Source organism: Eucalyptus grandis, chromosome 2 (genome assembly GCF_016545825.1).
Source record: "Eucalyptus grandis isolate ANBG69807.140 chromosome 2, ASM1654582v1, whole genome shotgun sequence".
Lineage (NCBI taxonomy): Eukaryota > Viridiplantae > Streptophyta > Magnoliopsida > Myrtales > Myrtaceae > Eucalyptus > Eucalyptus grandis.
Genome location: NC_052613.1, coordinates 13,136,269 through 13,153,888, shown reverse-complemented (window position 1 = coordinate 13,153,888; position 17,620 = coordinate 13,136,269). Strand labels below are relative to the sequence as shown.

The 17,620-nt window shown below is 40.3% G+C and overlaps 1 protein-coding gene across 1 annotated transcript; it reads right to left on the bottom strand.

Moving 5' to 3' along the window:
* Positions 1-5,999: 5,999 nt before the first annotated feature.
* LOC104422250 (ERAD-associated E3 ubiquitin-protein ligase component HRD3A) lies at positions 6,000-16,881 on the bottom strand. Its single transcript, XM_010034509.3, is given in 7 exon segments — positions 6,000-6,193; positions 6,447-6,627; positions 6,788-7,111; positions 7,342-7,557; positions 15,396-15,887; positions 16,265-16,449; positions 16,452-16,881. Coding segments are annotated over 7 exon segments (1,788 nt in total). The 5' UTR covers positions 16,795-16,881; the 3' UTR covers positions 6,000-6,146.
* Positions 16,882-17,620: the final 739 nt, after the last annotated feature.

The window sequence follows — 17,620 nt, the reverse complement described above, 5'->3', positions numbered from 1 at the left end:
TTATATAAGAAATTTGATTTTGGGATATGTTTTTAGCTTCCATATTTCAATCCATAAGGCTTTCGGGATCTGGTATAATGTAGATAATTGGGCTTGTGGATGGCAATTATTCTAATTTCTGACTCTGTTGTATTCACTCTTTACCTTATATTCTCCCGAATTGTTTGCTGTCCATAGCAACTTGTCATGTCCTAGGTTCAAGTGAAGGGGAGTAGCTAAAATTTCTATAACTACTCCATCCTCAAACAATACCTAAAGTTTCTATTCATCCCATTTGCTTGCTGAAAAATCTATTAGTTTAGCAACAGACTAAGCGTCGTTTTGATTTGGAGGGTCTCATATCTTACTCGAGGGTAGCCACGTGTCCTCTCTAATTCTGACATTGTTCCCATCACCAATTTCCCATCTTATATCTGGTTCAATAACATCCTGACCCACTAGGAGGCTTTGCCATCCCCAAGAAGGATTATGGCCTTTTTTGGCATTCAAGAAGTCATTTATGGGAAAGTATAGGCTCCTCAAAATTTCACTCCATAGGGCATCTGTGGCATTGATCATCCCCTAGGCTTGTTTCCCCAACATAGCCCTGTTAAAATCTGCAAGATCTCTGAACCGAAGTCCTCTACAATCCTTCCAAGTTTTCAGCACTTTCCAACTTTTTTAGTGAATGCCCTTCTTTTCAACACTTTGTTTCCACTAGAATTTGAGATTCGTTGCTCAATTACTTTACAAATGGATATGGGGATTTTAAAGATTGACATGGCATATTTCGATAATGCTTGGATGACCGTTTTGATTAAAATCTCTTTCCCTGTCTTTGATATCAACTTTTCTTTCCAACCCTCCAGTTTGCTATCCACCTTTGCTAGGACCCAAGCGAACAATTGTTTTTTAGTTTGGCCCCAATCAGAAGGTATCCCTAGGTACTTCCTTGTTTTTCTCCATTATAAGAACTCTTAATTCAGCCGTTAGATTTGCTTTTAAGTTGTAGGGGCAATCGTTCCCAAAGAAAATACCTGACTTGTTGAGATTTATAGCTTGACCCATGGCAAAATAGTATTGGTTCGGAAGATTAGCCAGATTTTGAGCTTCCATAATTGAGCCCTTTAAGAAAAAGATGGCATCATCCGCAAACAAGAGATGTGATAGTATGAAACAGGTAGGGTTCAAAAGAATACCCTGGATGGTTTTGTCTTCGACGGCTTTCAGCATAAGTGAGGATAGGGCATTTGCCATAATGATGAAAAGATAGGCGGAAAGTGGGTCTCATTGTCTAATGCCTCGAGATGGGTAGAACGGGGCTGAGGGTTCTCCATTAACTCTTACACAAAACGAGACCAATGAGATACATGTTTTGACTAGGAGGACCCATTTTTCATAGAAACCAAGTTTCAGCATATGCTTGGTCAAAAAATCTCATTCTACTCTATCATAGGCCTTTTGTATATCTAGTAGGACCGCCTAGAACTTCTACTTCCTTTTTTGAACCCTCAGCTGATATAAAACCTCTTGGACTATGAAGATGTTATCTTGAATTTGACGGTCACTCATGAAGACACTTTATTCTTGTGAAACAATATTAGGGAGGAGAGGTTTTAGTCTATTTTCCATCACTTTTGCTATAATCTTATAGTTAAAATTGCAAAGACTAATAGACCAATATTGGGTAATATCTTCAAGATTTGTAACTTTGGGGATGAGTGTGATGTGAGTTTGATTTTGCTCAGGGTCGGACATACCTTGGCTGAAAAATGAGTTGACCATTTGGAATATAACTTCGTGGATCAATGGCCATTGGCTTTGATAAAATAAACCATTTGGCCCATCTAGTCCCAGAGCTTTTGTGGCACCCATTTGAAAGACTGCAAGTTTAACTTCTTCCCTTGACACTGGCCTTATTAGTTCCGCATTCATTTCTTCATTGACCCTTTGCTTGCATTAATCTAAAATAGGCTGATAATTTATATTTCCCATCGAAGTATACAACGATTGATAGAAGCCCCTTATATGATATTTAAGGATAGAAGGATCTCTACCCCCCATGTGTTATCTTTGAGCCTGAGCATGGTTATTCTATTTCTTTGTCTTCTTAGGACCGTTGTGGCATGAAAAAATTTTGTGTTGTGGTTGCCCCATTTCAGCCAATTAATCATAGAACGCGTGCACCAATACATTTCTTCTTGCCTCCACAATCTACCAATAAGTTCCACAATTTCTCTATACTCCGCTTTGTTGGAATCGGCATCTTCACTATGCATCAGCTCCATGAGTCTCTTTCTTAGACTTTCAATTTGTTGAGGTGCATTTTTGAATCTTTTCCTGCTCCACTTCCATAACTTAGCAACCACCCTTCTTGATTTCCTTGCTATGTTCAAAGGATTGCTTCTATCTTTTCCCTAAGCTTCTCGGATGACTTCTTTGCATTCATATTCATCAAGCCAAAATGCCTCAAACCTGAACATTCTCCTTCTATTCATTGTGTTGGGCTCCAAGGTTAAAATCAATGGGCAATGATCCGAGCCAATCGCGGGTAATACAAAGACTTTTGCATTCCGAAATTGAACTCTCCATGCTGGATTACATAGGGCCATGTCAAAGCCGTTTCTTCACTAGCTCGCTTGATTCTCTATTGTTGGTCCATGTATATGTGCACCCTTACTTACCATATCCATTAAGGAACAAAAGTCCAAAAATTCATGAAATGCCGCCATTCTATATCTAGCCACCTCCCTTCGGCCAACCTTCTCCTATTGATATAGCACTTCATTAAAATCTCCTATGCAAAGCCAAGGAAGATTGTTAGAGTAATTGATTGAACGCAAAGGTTGCCATAAGCTTAGCCTCTCCTAAAATATGATGGAAGCATGTAGGAAAGATATCCTCATTGATTGTTGACTACTAAGGACTTTGCAAATAATATCGATGAGTTTCTTGGAGCTTCCTTTCAATTCCACTTCAACTTCATCGCCCCACCTAACAGCAAATCCTCCCGCTATTTAAATTGGATTTATAATAATATAATGCTTAAAACCTAAGCTTTTTCTTACTCGGTGAACCATGTTTTCTCTGTTTTTGGTTTCCATAAGGACAACCAAGCTGGCTTTTCATGAGCTATTAGGGCTCTAAGGTGCCGAATTGTCAAGGGAGTACCCAACCCTTGACAATTCCAGCTTAGGACCTTCATTTGTGCTTTGTTGGCTTATTAGGGCTAGCTAGATTGGTTTTGTTTTGAATTGCATAAATTTTGATCTTACAAAGTCTCTCACCAAAGGGGACATATATGACTGTATTGCTTTCATATGTCCTCGTGATGATGTTCTTGATTTTTTTTTTCATTTTTAAATATTTGAAAGAAGGCTGATAGTATGTTGACTTTTTTTTTTTGGGGGTCCAAAATTAATGATATTTCATTACTAGCTTGAGACTGATGGGTTACAAAAGATTTGATGTCCAAACATAAAATTAACCAAAGAGGATGATGGGGATTTAAAATCCAATTTGTTAGGAGCGAGTCGGTTCAATGTGTCTTAGCGACCCAATTCGCGGCTTGGTTATAGTCTCTTGGTTCAAAACACAGATGAATTTCTTTAAGCTGGCTCAGCAAGTCCCTGCAGCCTTGGATGACAGAACGCGCGGCCCATAGTGCTTCAGCCTGGCCCCATATACATTCTACAGCTGACAAGCTGTTGGACGTTAAGAGCGTGCTCACTTCACTTTGACCGTGCATGCGCAGATCATGTGGAAGACTTCCTTTAGCTCGTTCACTTCATGCGGCTCTGTTTTCTTTCCGCCAGTTCAGTGCCTTGCGGATCACTGGGGTTTCGGCCACGAGCACGGAAGGGGTGGAAATCCGTTTTGCAAATCCGTCGAGGAGGACTCCCTCTCTATCTTTGCTCACCCTCGCTGCTGATCCCTCAAGTTCCAAGCTGGTCCATGCGCTATTCACTGAGATCTTGTAGAGAAAGTCGCTTGGTGGGCTTGCTGATTTTGCTACTGAAGAAAGTCCACTCGTTTGCACATCTGCCGAGGGATCTTCATCTGCTTGGTAAGTGTTATTCTTCCCCTGTTCCAATTGTAGTTGTGTCGAGAGTATGGATTCCTTGGTTATTAAGCTCGCGTTGGGATTTTTTTTCCTTTGAAGACCTGACTGTTCTGAGCCTTCCATATTCTCCAAATAGCTTCCGCGAACTCGGCTTTGGCTTGTAGGCTTCCCTTTATGGTGAGATTCTTCCATATCCATTTATTCATTTGATTGCTGATTTTTGGAGAAGTGTTGGCTGCAATTCTCTGATTCGACCATACCGCCTTTGTCCAGGGACAGTGAATAAAATGTGGACCTTGGCCGCAGAGAGGACATTCTTGTTCAAGTAAAATCTTTCTCTTGTGTAGGTTTTCTTTTGTAGGTAAAGTGTTGTTAAATGTACTACATATGAAAAAATCTTTCTCTTTGTGTAGGTTTTCTTTTGTAGGTAAAGCGTTGTTACATGTACTCCATATGAAAAATTTGACCTTCGGGGAGGTTATGAGTTTTCCAGATTTCTGCACATAGTTTTTCAGGAGGCTATTATGATGAGGATGGTTAATTTGCCATTTGGATTCTTTTGGAGTCTCGAAGCTTGTTATACCTGCTCTTTTCCATGTAGGTGCCTGAATGGTTTGTTGTCCATATCATCTTGTCTAGCCTAGGTGTTAGGCTTAAAAGCATAGTTGTGATTTCTTTAGCAATTCTTTCATCGAAAGTCTCCTGTAGTAGTTGAGAATTCCATTCCCGTTCAGTTTGATTGATTAATTTTGACACCAAACGAGGATTATTTTTATTTGCTAGACCACCTATCTTGCCTGACATCAGTCATCTATCCTCTCTAATTCTGATCTTGCTGCTATCCCCAACCTCATTTAACTTCTTGCTCGATAGTATCCCTTCTCATTAATAGACTTTGACACCCCTATGAGGTTCGGGGGCCTTTTTTGGCTGTCTAAAAATCACCTCTAGGAAAGTAAATACTTTTCAACAAACTACTCCATATGGATGTTTGGTCTTGTCTAAATCTCCATGCTCGTTTGCCCAACATCGTTTTGTTAAAATCAACTAAGTCCATGAAGCCTAACCCTCGACAATCTTTCCTTGATTTTAAAATAGTCCATCTTTTCAATGAATGCCCTTTCCCACAACATTTTTTTTCACCAGAAAGATGGTATTTTCTTTTCAATTGCCTTGCAAATTGATATAGGAATTTTGAAGACAGGCATGGTAAATTGAGGTAAAGCTTGGACTACTATCTTGATTAGTATTTCTTTTCCAGCCCTAGACATTAGCTTCTCTTTCCACCTTACTAATTTTCTCTCCACTCTTGCTAAGACCCAAGAAAACATTTGTTTATTCATTTGTCCCCAGTCTAAAGATACGCCTAGATATTTACCTGTTTTGTTAATGATTGGCACCCTTAGTTCAGCTGATATATTCTGTTTTATTCCTTGGGGACAGTTTCTCTAAAAGAAAATTCCTGATTTGTTGAGATTAATGAATTGTCCCGACGCATAACAATATTGGTTCAGAATATTTGCCAAGTTTTGAGCCTCAACAATTGTCCCATCAATTTGTCAGTGATGTAGAAGTGGTGGATGGGGCTTATTTTGTTACTTGTATGACGCTTCTACTAACTCCTTCCACCTCTTGGGGCCATTTGAACAGCATATTGACACCCAAACTATGCTAGCAAGAAAAACCTAACTCTAACTTTTAACGAATAAGATAGTTAATGAAATAACTTAATAGTGAAGCCCGGACAATTCGGCCTGCAATCTGAGTTTCACCACAGAATACAATCTTCTTCCCCTTTTCAACTTTTGCTCAGACGAGCCTATTGGCATTGCTTCCATCGAACGAGAACAGGAATCAAAAGCTTGATTTATCGGAGAAAGAACCTTTTGTTGCCACCTATTTACACTATGTTATGTAGGAATCATGTTTTCACATAATGGGCCCTCAATCTCTATAGGCAGGATCAGGGCAGGGGAGGAAACGAAAAGGTATCGGCTTAAGTCATATACAAATATACATCTAATGGCAAGAAACAGAGATCAAAGTGACATCTATCGATCAACGGTTCGTGTTCTTCAGCTCCAGGACTCAGCACCACCTCTTATCAACAGAAGCAGCTTTTGGAAGGTGTTGCATCAGAAGGACAATTATCTGCATACAAGAAAAAGCTCTTCTAAATCAACTCAAGGCGATCCATTCAAACCCCGACTGGACTAACCAGTTGAACCAGGCTGATCTTGAACTGGTTTAATTGTATGGTTCACTTTGATCTGGTAAAATGTTTGGAATTGGAACTGGGTTTGACCCGGTTTCATCTTAGCGAACCAGATCTTGGCCATTCCAAGGACTCCACCGGCTTTGAAGGCAACTCAAAGTAAACTTAAGTGCAGTATGGAACACTTACGTGTTGCAGCAGTTTCATTCTCAAGTGCTCGATCATAATAGCGTTTTGCTGAATGAAGATCAAAAGGAAGACCCTGGCCATGTTCATGCATATAACCAAGATTGAACATAGCTTGTGCATTAGCTTGGGATTGCGCATGCATGTAAGCCTCTGCTGCACGTTCATAATCTCTTTCAGTACCCTAAGAGAAGACACAAAAGATTAGGCTCAATTGGAGCTGAGGCAACTCAAGTGAGATCAAGTCTGTAGACCTTAAGTACTCCATCGAGAGGCTAGAGAGTCCACAAAGACAAATTTATTTATTTTTCCTTTCCAATATTCAATCCATTGAAAATACATACCCGTCCATAATAGTATGCATCTCCGATCATCAAAGCAGCATGCTCATTTCCTTGCTCGGAAGCTTGCCACCATAAATAATGTGATCGTTGGTGTCGTTCCGCATCTGTGCAAAATCCTGCTTTCCCCATGCACATGCTGCGCTCACCATACTTATCAAGAATCCATGCAGCATTACTTTGTGCCACCTCATAGCCCAACTCAGCCATCCTCGAATATAAGAGGAATGCCTTGCCCACATCGCCTTTTAAATATGATTCAAGGGCCCATCTTGATAAAGAGCCCCATGGTCCCCTCTCTGCAACTAGCTTATACAATGCAGTAGCCTGAAAAAAATATTAAGCTTACAGCTGTTCAGCCCAATATATATTACCTTACATAAATACAAGATTAGTATGGCATCGCAATCTTTAAGGATTACTAAGCAAAAAGTGAAGATAGGATACGCATGCATGCGTATCCTCCAATTTCACAAGATATACACATTACATACACATCGATGCATGATGTATGGATAGATAGCTGCAAACACACAAATGTAAGTATTTAGTTTTACCGTGGCAAGATTTTTCTTGAGCCCGATACCGGTATGGAACATTTTTGCTAGCTGGTAGAATGCCTTTGGTTGGTCTGCATTGGCAGCTGCTATGAAGTACTTGCATGCCAGCTTCACATCTCTTTTCACCCCAATGCCTTTAAGATACATCACCCCCAGGTTATAGTACCCACCAGCCTCGTCGTTGTTAGCAGCTATCTCAAAGTACTCCTTTGCCTGCAATGAATTACAATAAGTCTGGGGCAAATACTACGTAATTGATCTCATCACTACCATTTACGATAAGGACTGTGAACATACACAGGAAAAACCTAGTGCTCAGAAGTTGGTTCTTTATGAAGCGATGACTCATTTGCCAAATCGAATCAAAGGCACTAAATGAACAAGCCTAGGAAAAAGAATATCAAGTCACAGGAACAAGGATTTCACGAGTAAATAAGAAGAAAAAAATCACGAAATATTGTTGTCATCGAATAAATAGTAAATCTCACAATACTTATTCTAGTGATGACATACAAAAATTTGCTTGGCACCTGCTAAAATTATCCTAATGTAGCCTAGTCAAGAATCAGAGACCAATTGTAGGAGGAAGGACAAATTCAGAGGAAACATAAACACGGGTATATGGGAAGTTCATAATGTCAAAGGTTAAAGGCCTCGAGTTAGAATTTCATGCAAGTGTGCGTTCCAAGAAAATTTAGTTATAACAGAGAGAATCTTCAAATTAACATACAATGTTGTAATCAAGAGAGAGAAACTAATGAGTTAATGAGAAGAATTTGACTACATCGAATGTGTTAAACAAGAGTCAAAGTAGTCATGGTGTCACGTTACTTTAATTGAGTTATTTTATTTTCTAAGTTTTATTCCTTTTTTATTTACATAAGGGTCATAGATAATTTATATTCAATATAAACACAATGGGTATAGGGCTTCTATCACATGGAAACCTAGAGCCCCTTTTTGGTTTCTTAGGGCTTGCATAGTAACGTTTTTATTACTCTCAATTTCTGTTCTTTTGTTTTCCGGAATAAAAAAAAAAAAGAACAAAAATCCGTTTGGTAACGCTAACTTATTTTTCAATTCCCCAGAATATAAAAGTAGTCAAAGAATAGACTTGGAACAGAAACAAGAAAGAGAAAAAAGTAACTTCTTATTTCTAGGAACAATTTCTAAAAATAAACCAATTTTCTTTTTTATTTTTATTTTGTTCCTTTCTCTTCTTCATGCCACCTCCAAGCCACCGGAGCCTTGCCATTGCCAACCGCCGGCCGTTGACCGGCAACGCCACCACCACGATCGCTAGCTCGCCACTAACCGACAGGCGTTGTCATCGGTGATCGCTTGCCCGAACACCACCTTCCTTTGACCGTCGATCGCCTCCGCCACCAACCCATCGGCATCCTTGGCGCCCGGCCGCCTTCACCGCTAGCCCTTGTCGCTAATTGTTGATTGCCGACACCAACCACCGCCCAGATCCTCGACCTTTGCCGCCACCAATCGCTACTACCCGACCACTATCGGCCACCCTTGACCGCCATTGCTTGACCACTGTCAACCACGCCGACCATCGCCACCCTCCTCGTCGCTTGACCGTTGCTAGCCGCCTATCGCCGCCGCTCGCCACCACCCGACCATTGCCCATAGCCCACTTCCTCTACGCCGACCAATGGTCGGCGGCATTCGGTTATTCGTGAGCAAGAAGAAAAAATGAAAAAAAATACAAAAATTTGTTGATTGTGCCAAACGCATTTCTATTTTTTTCCATTCCAAAAATATAAATTTTGTATAGTTACCAAACGCCTTATTTTACTCCGAAATTGTTCTGGGGAGTAAAAATAAAAAAGAACTATTTCTTAAAAGAAATTATTCCCCGGAACATAAATGTTACCATTCACACCCTTACGTCCTCCTTCTTCTCCTCTCTATTTCTTCTCTCTTCTTTCTTTCTCTCTAGCTACTTGCCGCGGGTTCTCTAATTAGCTATGTGATATGGTATCAAAATAGATTTGACTACCTGATTCCTTAATCCTATTGTTGGTTTGAGTCCCCAATAACCCTATTCCTTCTTTGGTGTGCAACCACCCAAAGCTGCAACTTTTACCTGTTCTCTCTAAGTCTCGATACATATAAGATAAAAAGATATCAGATTTTTGGTTTGTTGCCATGGATTACAATACTTACTAATCAACGAATTAAAAAATCAGAGTACTTCATCGATTATGGTTGACTAGTCTTACTAGATTTCTATCAAAAATATAATTATTTGAATCAAGTTTTCTGGTCAAATATTTTCTTCAATACAACAACCTACATTTTATGAGATTTTAGCATCTCTTTTGTTAATTGGTGGAGCCAACTACATCTTATTATACATCGATATTACTGTTTTATTTATTGCACTGAATTTTTAGCCTTCTTGATTAGTGGTAAATATATTTATATTGAGATTATCATCATAAGTAACACTAAGTCTTCTACAGATAGTGCCAATGTTTAGATTACCACTATTAAATTAAATGGATCTTCAATTACTTGTTATGGGCTCAAGTTGTGAAGGTTTATATTAATGCCAAAGGGAAACTCAATTATCTTACTACAAATCCCCTGTTGAAAAGTCTAAAGACTATAGTGATTGGATGAGAGAGAATGATACTTTTGGTGTGGTTATGAAATAACATGAAACCATCCATCGCTGTTAATGTCATGTTCTACACAACCGCTAAGGGAGTGTGGGATCATTTTACGGAGAGTTACTCACAAGATAAAAATGTGTAGAGTCTATGAACTATATAAGAAGATCTTTAGTTTTTAATAGGAGGACAAGTCTCTTAGAGAGTATTATAGTGCTTTAAAAGGTATGTGGGAAGAACTCAATTTTAATTAGGCCATCACTATTGATCTTGAAAAACTTAAGATACAGCGAATTTAATTTCAAGTGGCCAGTTTTTATTTGACTTGAATGCTAACTTGCAACTTGTGAAGAGTCAACTTCTTGCTAGAGAGAGTTCCTTTTATGAATGAAGTATTTTGTTGGATTCAGCGTATTGTTTTTCCGTCTTCTACATCATCTAAAGACAATTTAGCATTTGTGGTTAGTAGTGGTGGTCATGGTTGTGGTGAATTTTCCAATAAAGACCATGGTTTAGGGAGAGGTTGTTGTCGTGGTGGTGGAGGACAAAGTTCTAATCAAGATAGCTGTCAATGTATATACTGCAGCAAATTTGGTCATATTGTGACACTTGTTGGTTAAGCATGGCAGAAGCCTAAGTGGGCTCAACGATTGAAGTTGCCAAATGCAAATTTTGTGTTTGAAGGGAGTGTTGGAAATGTGTCTTACAACGACATGAATCCATCTATCCCATCTGGGTGTAGTTATTCTAAGTTTACGGCTCGGGATAAAATGGTTACATAACTCATCAAGCGTGTCCAAAAACTAAAGGCTTCTAATTTCTCATTCCTTGCCACTCTTGCACGTGCAAGTAACATGGCATGTTTCTCTACTTTGTCTCCTAGCACCTCTTGGGTCATTGACTTTGGAGCTTCTAGTCCTATGACGGGTAAGCAAGAACCATTGTCTTCCTACCATAACTCTAGTCCTTCATCAGAAGTTATTTAGCTAATGGTTCATTTACTCGAGTGGTTGAATAAGGAATTGTTTCACTTACACCTTTATCTTTATCCTTTGTTTTACATGTCCCCCAACATCCTTTGAATTTGTTATCTGTTAGTCAATTAATTAAAGCTCTTGATTGTTTGGCTACATTTTACCCATCTTATTGCATTTTTTAGGACCTTCAAACAAATAAGATGATTGGTGGATGGCATGAATGTAATGGACCCTACTATCCAAATGGTGTCTCCACTACTAACGCTAATGGTTTAGCTGTTAGTTCTATTTACAACAAATAATTCCCGAGTGTAAACCAATTTCTACTCTTGAGTTTGAGGCTTCTGAACTTGGGAAACATCATCGCAATTCTTTTCCTATTTGTAGTGATTCTTGTGTATCTATTTTACTTGAACTTGCTCATTCGGACCGGAGACCTTCTCATATTGCTAATAGAAATGGTTTTAAGTGCTTTGTTACTTTTGTGGATGATTATTCTCATCTAACATGACTATATGCTTCATGACCATTTTGAATTTTTACATATTTTTCAATTATTTCATTGGAATGTTACTAATTAGTTTAATATATCCCCTTAAATTTTGTGAACGAAAGATGCTCTAGAATATATACAAAAATCAATCCTTTTGTTTTGTTCTAATCTTGACATTATACATTAAACAAGTTGTACTTATACCCCTCAGTAGAATGGTGTAGCTGAGAAAAAGTACTGTCACCTTCTAGAAGTTACTCATTCACTCTTATTTTATATGCATGTGCTAAAATCATTATGGAGTGATGCTCTCCTTATCCCATGTTATCTCATAAATCGTATGCTTTCCATTGTTCTCAATCATTAGTCACCAATCAGTGTTTTATTTCCTAACAAGCCATTATTCCCTCTTATCCTGCACATCTTTTTGGGTGTATTTGTTTTGTCCATAAGCCATGTTCCGGTGCTGATAAATTATCTTCTTGTGCCACCACGTGTTTTTCTCAGGTATTTCATGTACTCAAAAAGAATATCGGTGTTATGATCCTATAACTTGTACCCAACATGTTAATGTTGATGTGACTTTTTTCGAGGGCACACCATACTATTCTACTTATGGTAAAGAGTTTTCAACTAACATTATAGCTGATCCTCCTATCCCACAACTTACCCCCTTAGATTATGTTAGTCCTTCTCCAGTACCTCCTCCCTTGCATATGTATCAGCAACGAAAGCAATCTACAGCACCACCAATCTCCAGCTCTTCCATGCCCTCCATTCAATCTTCCTCCTTGTCTCCTAGTTCGGACAATTCTCCAATTGCCCTTTGCAAAAGTACTATTATACGCCAAAATCCTCCTTGGCTTACCCTATTAAGCGTTATGTGTTTCTCTCACATCTTCCTTTTCCATTACATGACTTTGCTCTATCATTACAAACTCATCTAATTCCTACTTCTACCACTGAGGCTTTGTTTCGCCTTGAGTGGAAAAAAGCTATAGATGTGAAAATGGAAGCTCTAATGTCTGGCCAAACATGGTCATTGTTTAATCTTCCGCTTGGGAAAGATGTCGTGAAGTGTCATTCGATATACACTATCAAGTACAATTTGGATGGCTTAATTGAGCATCTTAAAGCTCGGCTCATTGTTAAAGGTTTTACTTAAACTTATGGAGTGGATTTTTTAAGACTTTTTCCCCTATGGCACGTTTCAATTCTGTTCATGTTATTATTTTTCTTGCTATGGATTTTGATTGGCCATTATATCAATAGGATGTCAAGAATGTTTTTCTTTATGACGATTTGTCTGAAAAAGTACATATGGAGCAACTTCCTGAGTATGTTGCTCAAGGGGAGAATCGTAGTAAGTATGCTGGCTACATAAGGCAATTTATGGGTTAAAACAGTCTCTAAGAGCATGGTTTGAGAAATTCAGTTCAGTGATTTTCAGGGATGGTTTCCACCAATGTTATTATGATCATTCTATTATGTTCGCAATAAGGAATCGAACCGGCATTGATGATTTTAAGTCATTTCTTTAGTAGCAATTTCAAATTAAGGACTTGGGAGCTTTTAGGTTTTTTTTTTTGGTATTGAAGTTTTACAAAGTAAAAAAATTATTAATTTGTCTCAGCAAAAGTATGTTCTTAATCTTTTGCTAGAGACTAGTATATTAGCTTTCAAGTCAGTTGATACTCTATGAATCCAAATCAAAAGTTTGGAGTTGATGATGGAAATGATATTGAATATAAGCATTAATATCGGCATCTAGTTGGGAAACTAACTTATCTTACTATTACATGTAGATATTTTTTTTTTTTATTGGTGTGGTGAGTTAGTTTATGGAGTCACCTAAGAAGACTCATTCGAATGTTGTTTGTCACATTCTTTGGTATCTAAAAAGCTCTTTTGGTAGGGACTAATTCATAAATTTAAGGGATAAGTGTTCCCGGAAGTCCTCTGTTTGTCACGAAAATGCATTTCGGTCTAAAACTTGCAAAAGTGCATTTAAGTCCTAAAATTTGTCAAATTGTTTCAATCGAGTCCTAAGATCGGCAGTTAGTCTTTTCCGTTAAAAATGTTGACGTGGCATTTTAAATAATTTTTTTATTTTCAGGTGTATTTTTTAATTAATTTTTATCCATTTAAAAAAAATAGATTTAAAAAAATAAAAAAATTAAATTTATTCTTATCCTATTTTCAACAAAAACTAAAAAGAAAAGTTAAAAATTTTATTTTTAAAATTATTAAAAAAAAAAAATTACCATGGCTCTTCTCCCCCACCATAGCGGCCCGTCGTCGGAGGGGGGCGACGGTCGCCGAGCCGCCAGGCGGGTGGCGGGCCACCGGCCCTCACTGGGCGGCGGCATCGCCCGCCCGGGCAAGGCCTCGTCGGCCCCAGTGAGGGCGGCGACGACTCACAGAGGGGGAAGGGCGGCCGTTGGCCCCAGCGACGGGCGACGGGCCCAAATCGAGGCACCCTCGCTCGGCTCGGTGTGGGTGCCCGGATCTGGGCCCGCCGCCCAGCGAGTCATGCCATCACCCCTTGGGTGAGTTGTCGCCAAGCCCTCACGGGGCGGCGGCCGTGAGCCCTTCCGGGCGAGGCCTCGTCGGCCCTCGCTCGGGGCGAGGCTCGCCCAAATTTGGCGATCCTTGCCTATGGCGGGCAACGGTCGCAGGCCCTCCTTTGGGGCGGCGAGGCCGGCCACCCGCCCGGAAGCAAGTCGATCGTGCTGGCCTCGGCGATGGGCGGCGGCGCAACATTTTTTTTTTAATAAATGTTTTAACTTTTTTTTAAAAGCTTTTGGTAAAAATAAGATAAAATGAATAAATTTGATTTTTTTTTAGTTTTAAATCTAATTTAAAAATAATAATTAAAATTCACGTGGAAAATAAAAAAAATATTTTAAATGCCACGTCAGATATTTAACGGAAAATGCTAAAGCGTCGATCTTACGGATTGACAAGTTTTTAGGACTTAAATCACGCTTTTTAAAAGTTTTAAGACCCAAACGCATTTTCGTGACTTTACCACAAAAAAAAAAAAAAAAAACGCATTTTCGTGACAAGTTGTAGGACTTACGGAACACTTATCCCTAAATTTAATGAGTCTTCCACTCTGGTTGGTTATTCTGATGCTAATTGGGCTAAGTCAACATGTGATCGGCGGTCTACGATGGGTATTGCACCTTTTTTGGTGGTAATTTGATTACTTGGAAAAGCAAGAAATAGACTACCATTGCTAGATCTAATGCGAAGGCTGAATATCGTGTTATGGCATATACTATGGTTGAATTGTTGTGGTTGAAATCACTTCTCCAGGAGCTTAGATATTCTATTAATCAACCTATTGATATGATGTGTGATAATCATATAGCAATTTATATTGCTGGGAATCCAAGTTTTCAAGAGCGAACTAAGCATATAGAAGTTTACCGTCACTTTGTTCGTGACAGAAGTTAATCGCTACTCCTTCCGTTGTCTCTAGAGATCAATATGTCGATCTGCCTTTGCTATTGGTTGCTCCAACCTGGGCATGGGTGACCTATATGCTCCAGCTCGAGAGGGAGTGTTAAGTTACTTTAATTGAGTTATTGTTATTTTTTGAGTTTTATTCCTTTTTTATTTTTATGGTCATAGACAATTTATATTTAATATAAACACAATGGGTGGAGGACTTGTGTCACATAGAAACCTAGAGCCCCCTCTTTGGTTTTTTACGTTCTCCTTCTTCTCCTCTCTATTTCTTCTCTCTTCCTTCTTTCTCTCTTGCTACTTGCCACAAGTTCTATAATCAGCTTTGTGACACGTGGCATATGAGACAAGACAAGGCAGTAACACTAATTTTTCCAAATATTAACATCTATACCCCCGGTAACTAAGAGCCAATTTTTTCATATATAATGGAAGCATTAACTCAAATCCACTTATGAGACAATCAATCCCATTTACCTTAGTGTAGTTCTTCTTTTCCACTCCGTAACCTTTGACATATAGATAGCCCATTCCATTATAAGCCGAGTAAAGCTGCTGTCTGGAGGCAAGCTTTAGCCACTCGAAAGCCTTTGTATAGTTCCTCTCAACTCCAGCACCCCTAGCATATATCTCCCCAAGAAGTTCCATTGACCTCGGCTCGCCCTTGTCCACAGCCTTTATAAACCATGACAATGCTTTCGTATGGTCACGCCTCAATCCTCTCAGCCCAAAATAATAGAACAACCCCACTTTGTACATTGCAATTGCATTCCCCTTCTGTGCCTGGTACTCCAATATCTGGAAGTCCTCATCATCCTCACCTCGAGACTTCCTCAGAGCTTCTTTATTCTCCTCAGCTCCATTGTGAATCCTAATCGGTTCTATGACAAGAGAATCCTTCGTGATTAAAAAGCTACTTACAGCCACCTTTGCTACCTCGGCATACAGCTCGACTGCCTTTTTATACATCTGTAACCACATTACAACAAGGATCAGCTCATCGAGTCAAATAACAACCATCTCAAAACAAATTCTACTACTTTCTACGGTATCCAAATTCTTCCCACAACAAATGGATGAACAAATTCATTTTCCAACGTAAATCCCAGGATTACTGAAAAACAGAAACGTGATCATAGTGAGAATTGCAAAGGAAAGCTTACAAACTTCTTGTCCAAACATCAAATTCATTGAAATGAAGACACCATAAACCTTAAACGTCAAATTTGTAACACCATCTACGGCGAATGCAAAATGAAAGTCTTTGTTGGTTTGACACTGACGATGGATCATCTGCTTATAGGAGATAATGACATATAATTCTAGTAACGGAGCTGAATACTCACATCCTGACGCATATAAGTGTAAGCAAGCGCCATCTTCGACTGCATATTCCCTCCCTCGGCGGCGAAATGGTGGTACAGGAACGCCTTGCCCTTGCTCCTGTCCCTCATCTGCCCCGTCCCGAGGAGAAACCCTAGCGCCGACTGCGCGTGCGCGTACCCCGCGGCGGCGCTGGCCTCGAACTCGACACGGCCTCCTCCATCAGCCGCCCTCCCCGGAGCTGGCGGCGGCCCATCATCTTCGACACGCCGGAGTAGTAGAGCTCCTCCGGCTCGGATCCTGCGGCGAGGGGCTCGCCGGACTCGAACATCGGGCGCCAGGAGCCGGGATCGAGCTCCTCCTCGGGCCGGGACTCGGAGTCGCCGAACTCGTACCAGTCGGCGGAGTCGAGGAGCTCGTCCGGGGGGGCGGCGGCGACGCCCTTGAGGTCCTCCTGGGTGAGGATGAGGAAGAAGGGGCCGGCGCTGAGGGAGAGCGGGTAGAGGGAGAGGAGGAGGAGGGGAACCAGGAGGCTGCGACCCGGATCGCGCATGGTGGTCGGGAACGGCGGCGGCGGCGGCGGTCGGAGACGGTGACGACAGGGGTGAAATGGGAATTTTGACTGGGGCGTGTCCGTGCGTAGATATGTATAATGTTCCAGTGAGGCCACGTCAGTTTCTGGTGTCTGTCCAATGAGGTTTTGCCGCGTCGGAGACCGGGTTTCGTCGGTAAAATCTGATGGACCGGATCCGGCTATTGCATTGCCGGCCCAATCGGATCGAGATGAATGATTAAGAAAGGCCGACCAAAATTGCATAATTTCGGAAATTTCATAATAAAATTTCTGTTCATAAATTAATTTCTTAATTTCTATTCCATGGACGAATTTCGAATAAAAAATGCGTTTGATAATTTAAAATTTTTATTTCTAAAATAAATTTCATTTGATAATAGAATAAAATTTCTATTTTAAGGAGTGACAACAATTGGCATTCGGTGGGAGTCCGATGTTTGATGACCCAGCATTTGGCGTCTAGTGACCAACGGCGGGCGATCGAAGTCTGAAGTCTGACGTTCGGCATCTGGTGCCAAGTCCAGTGATCAGAGATAGGTGGCCAAAGTCTAGAGTCCGACAACTGGCAACCAGTGTCCAACATCTGGAGTTCAACATTTGATGTCCGACATTCGGAGTCCAACGACAGGAGGCGGCGAATGCCCAATGGCGGGAGAATGGGCAACAAGTGGCGGCGATCAACATCTAGCGATTGGTGGTGAGCGATAGATGGTTGCTAACAAACATGTGGTGGTTGGTGGTAAGCCTTTGGTATTCAATGATTGGCGATGAGCAACCAACGACCGGTGGGCATCCGGCATCCTAC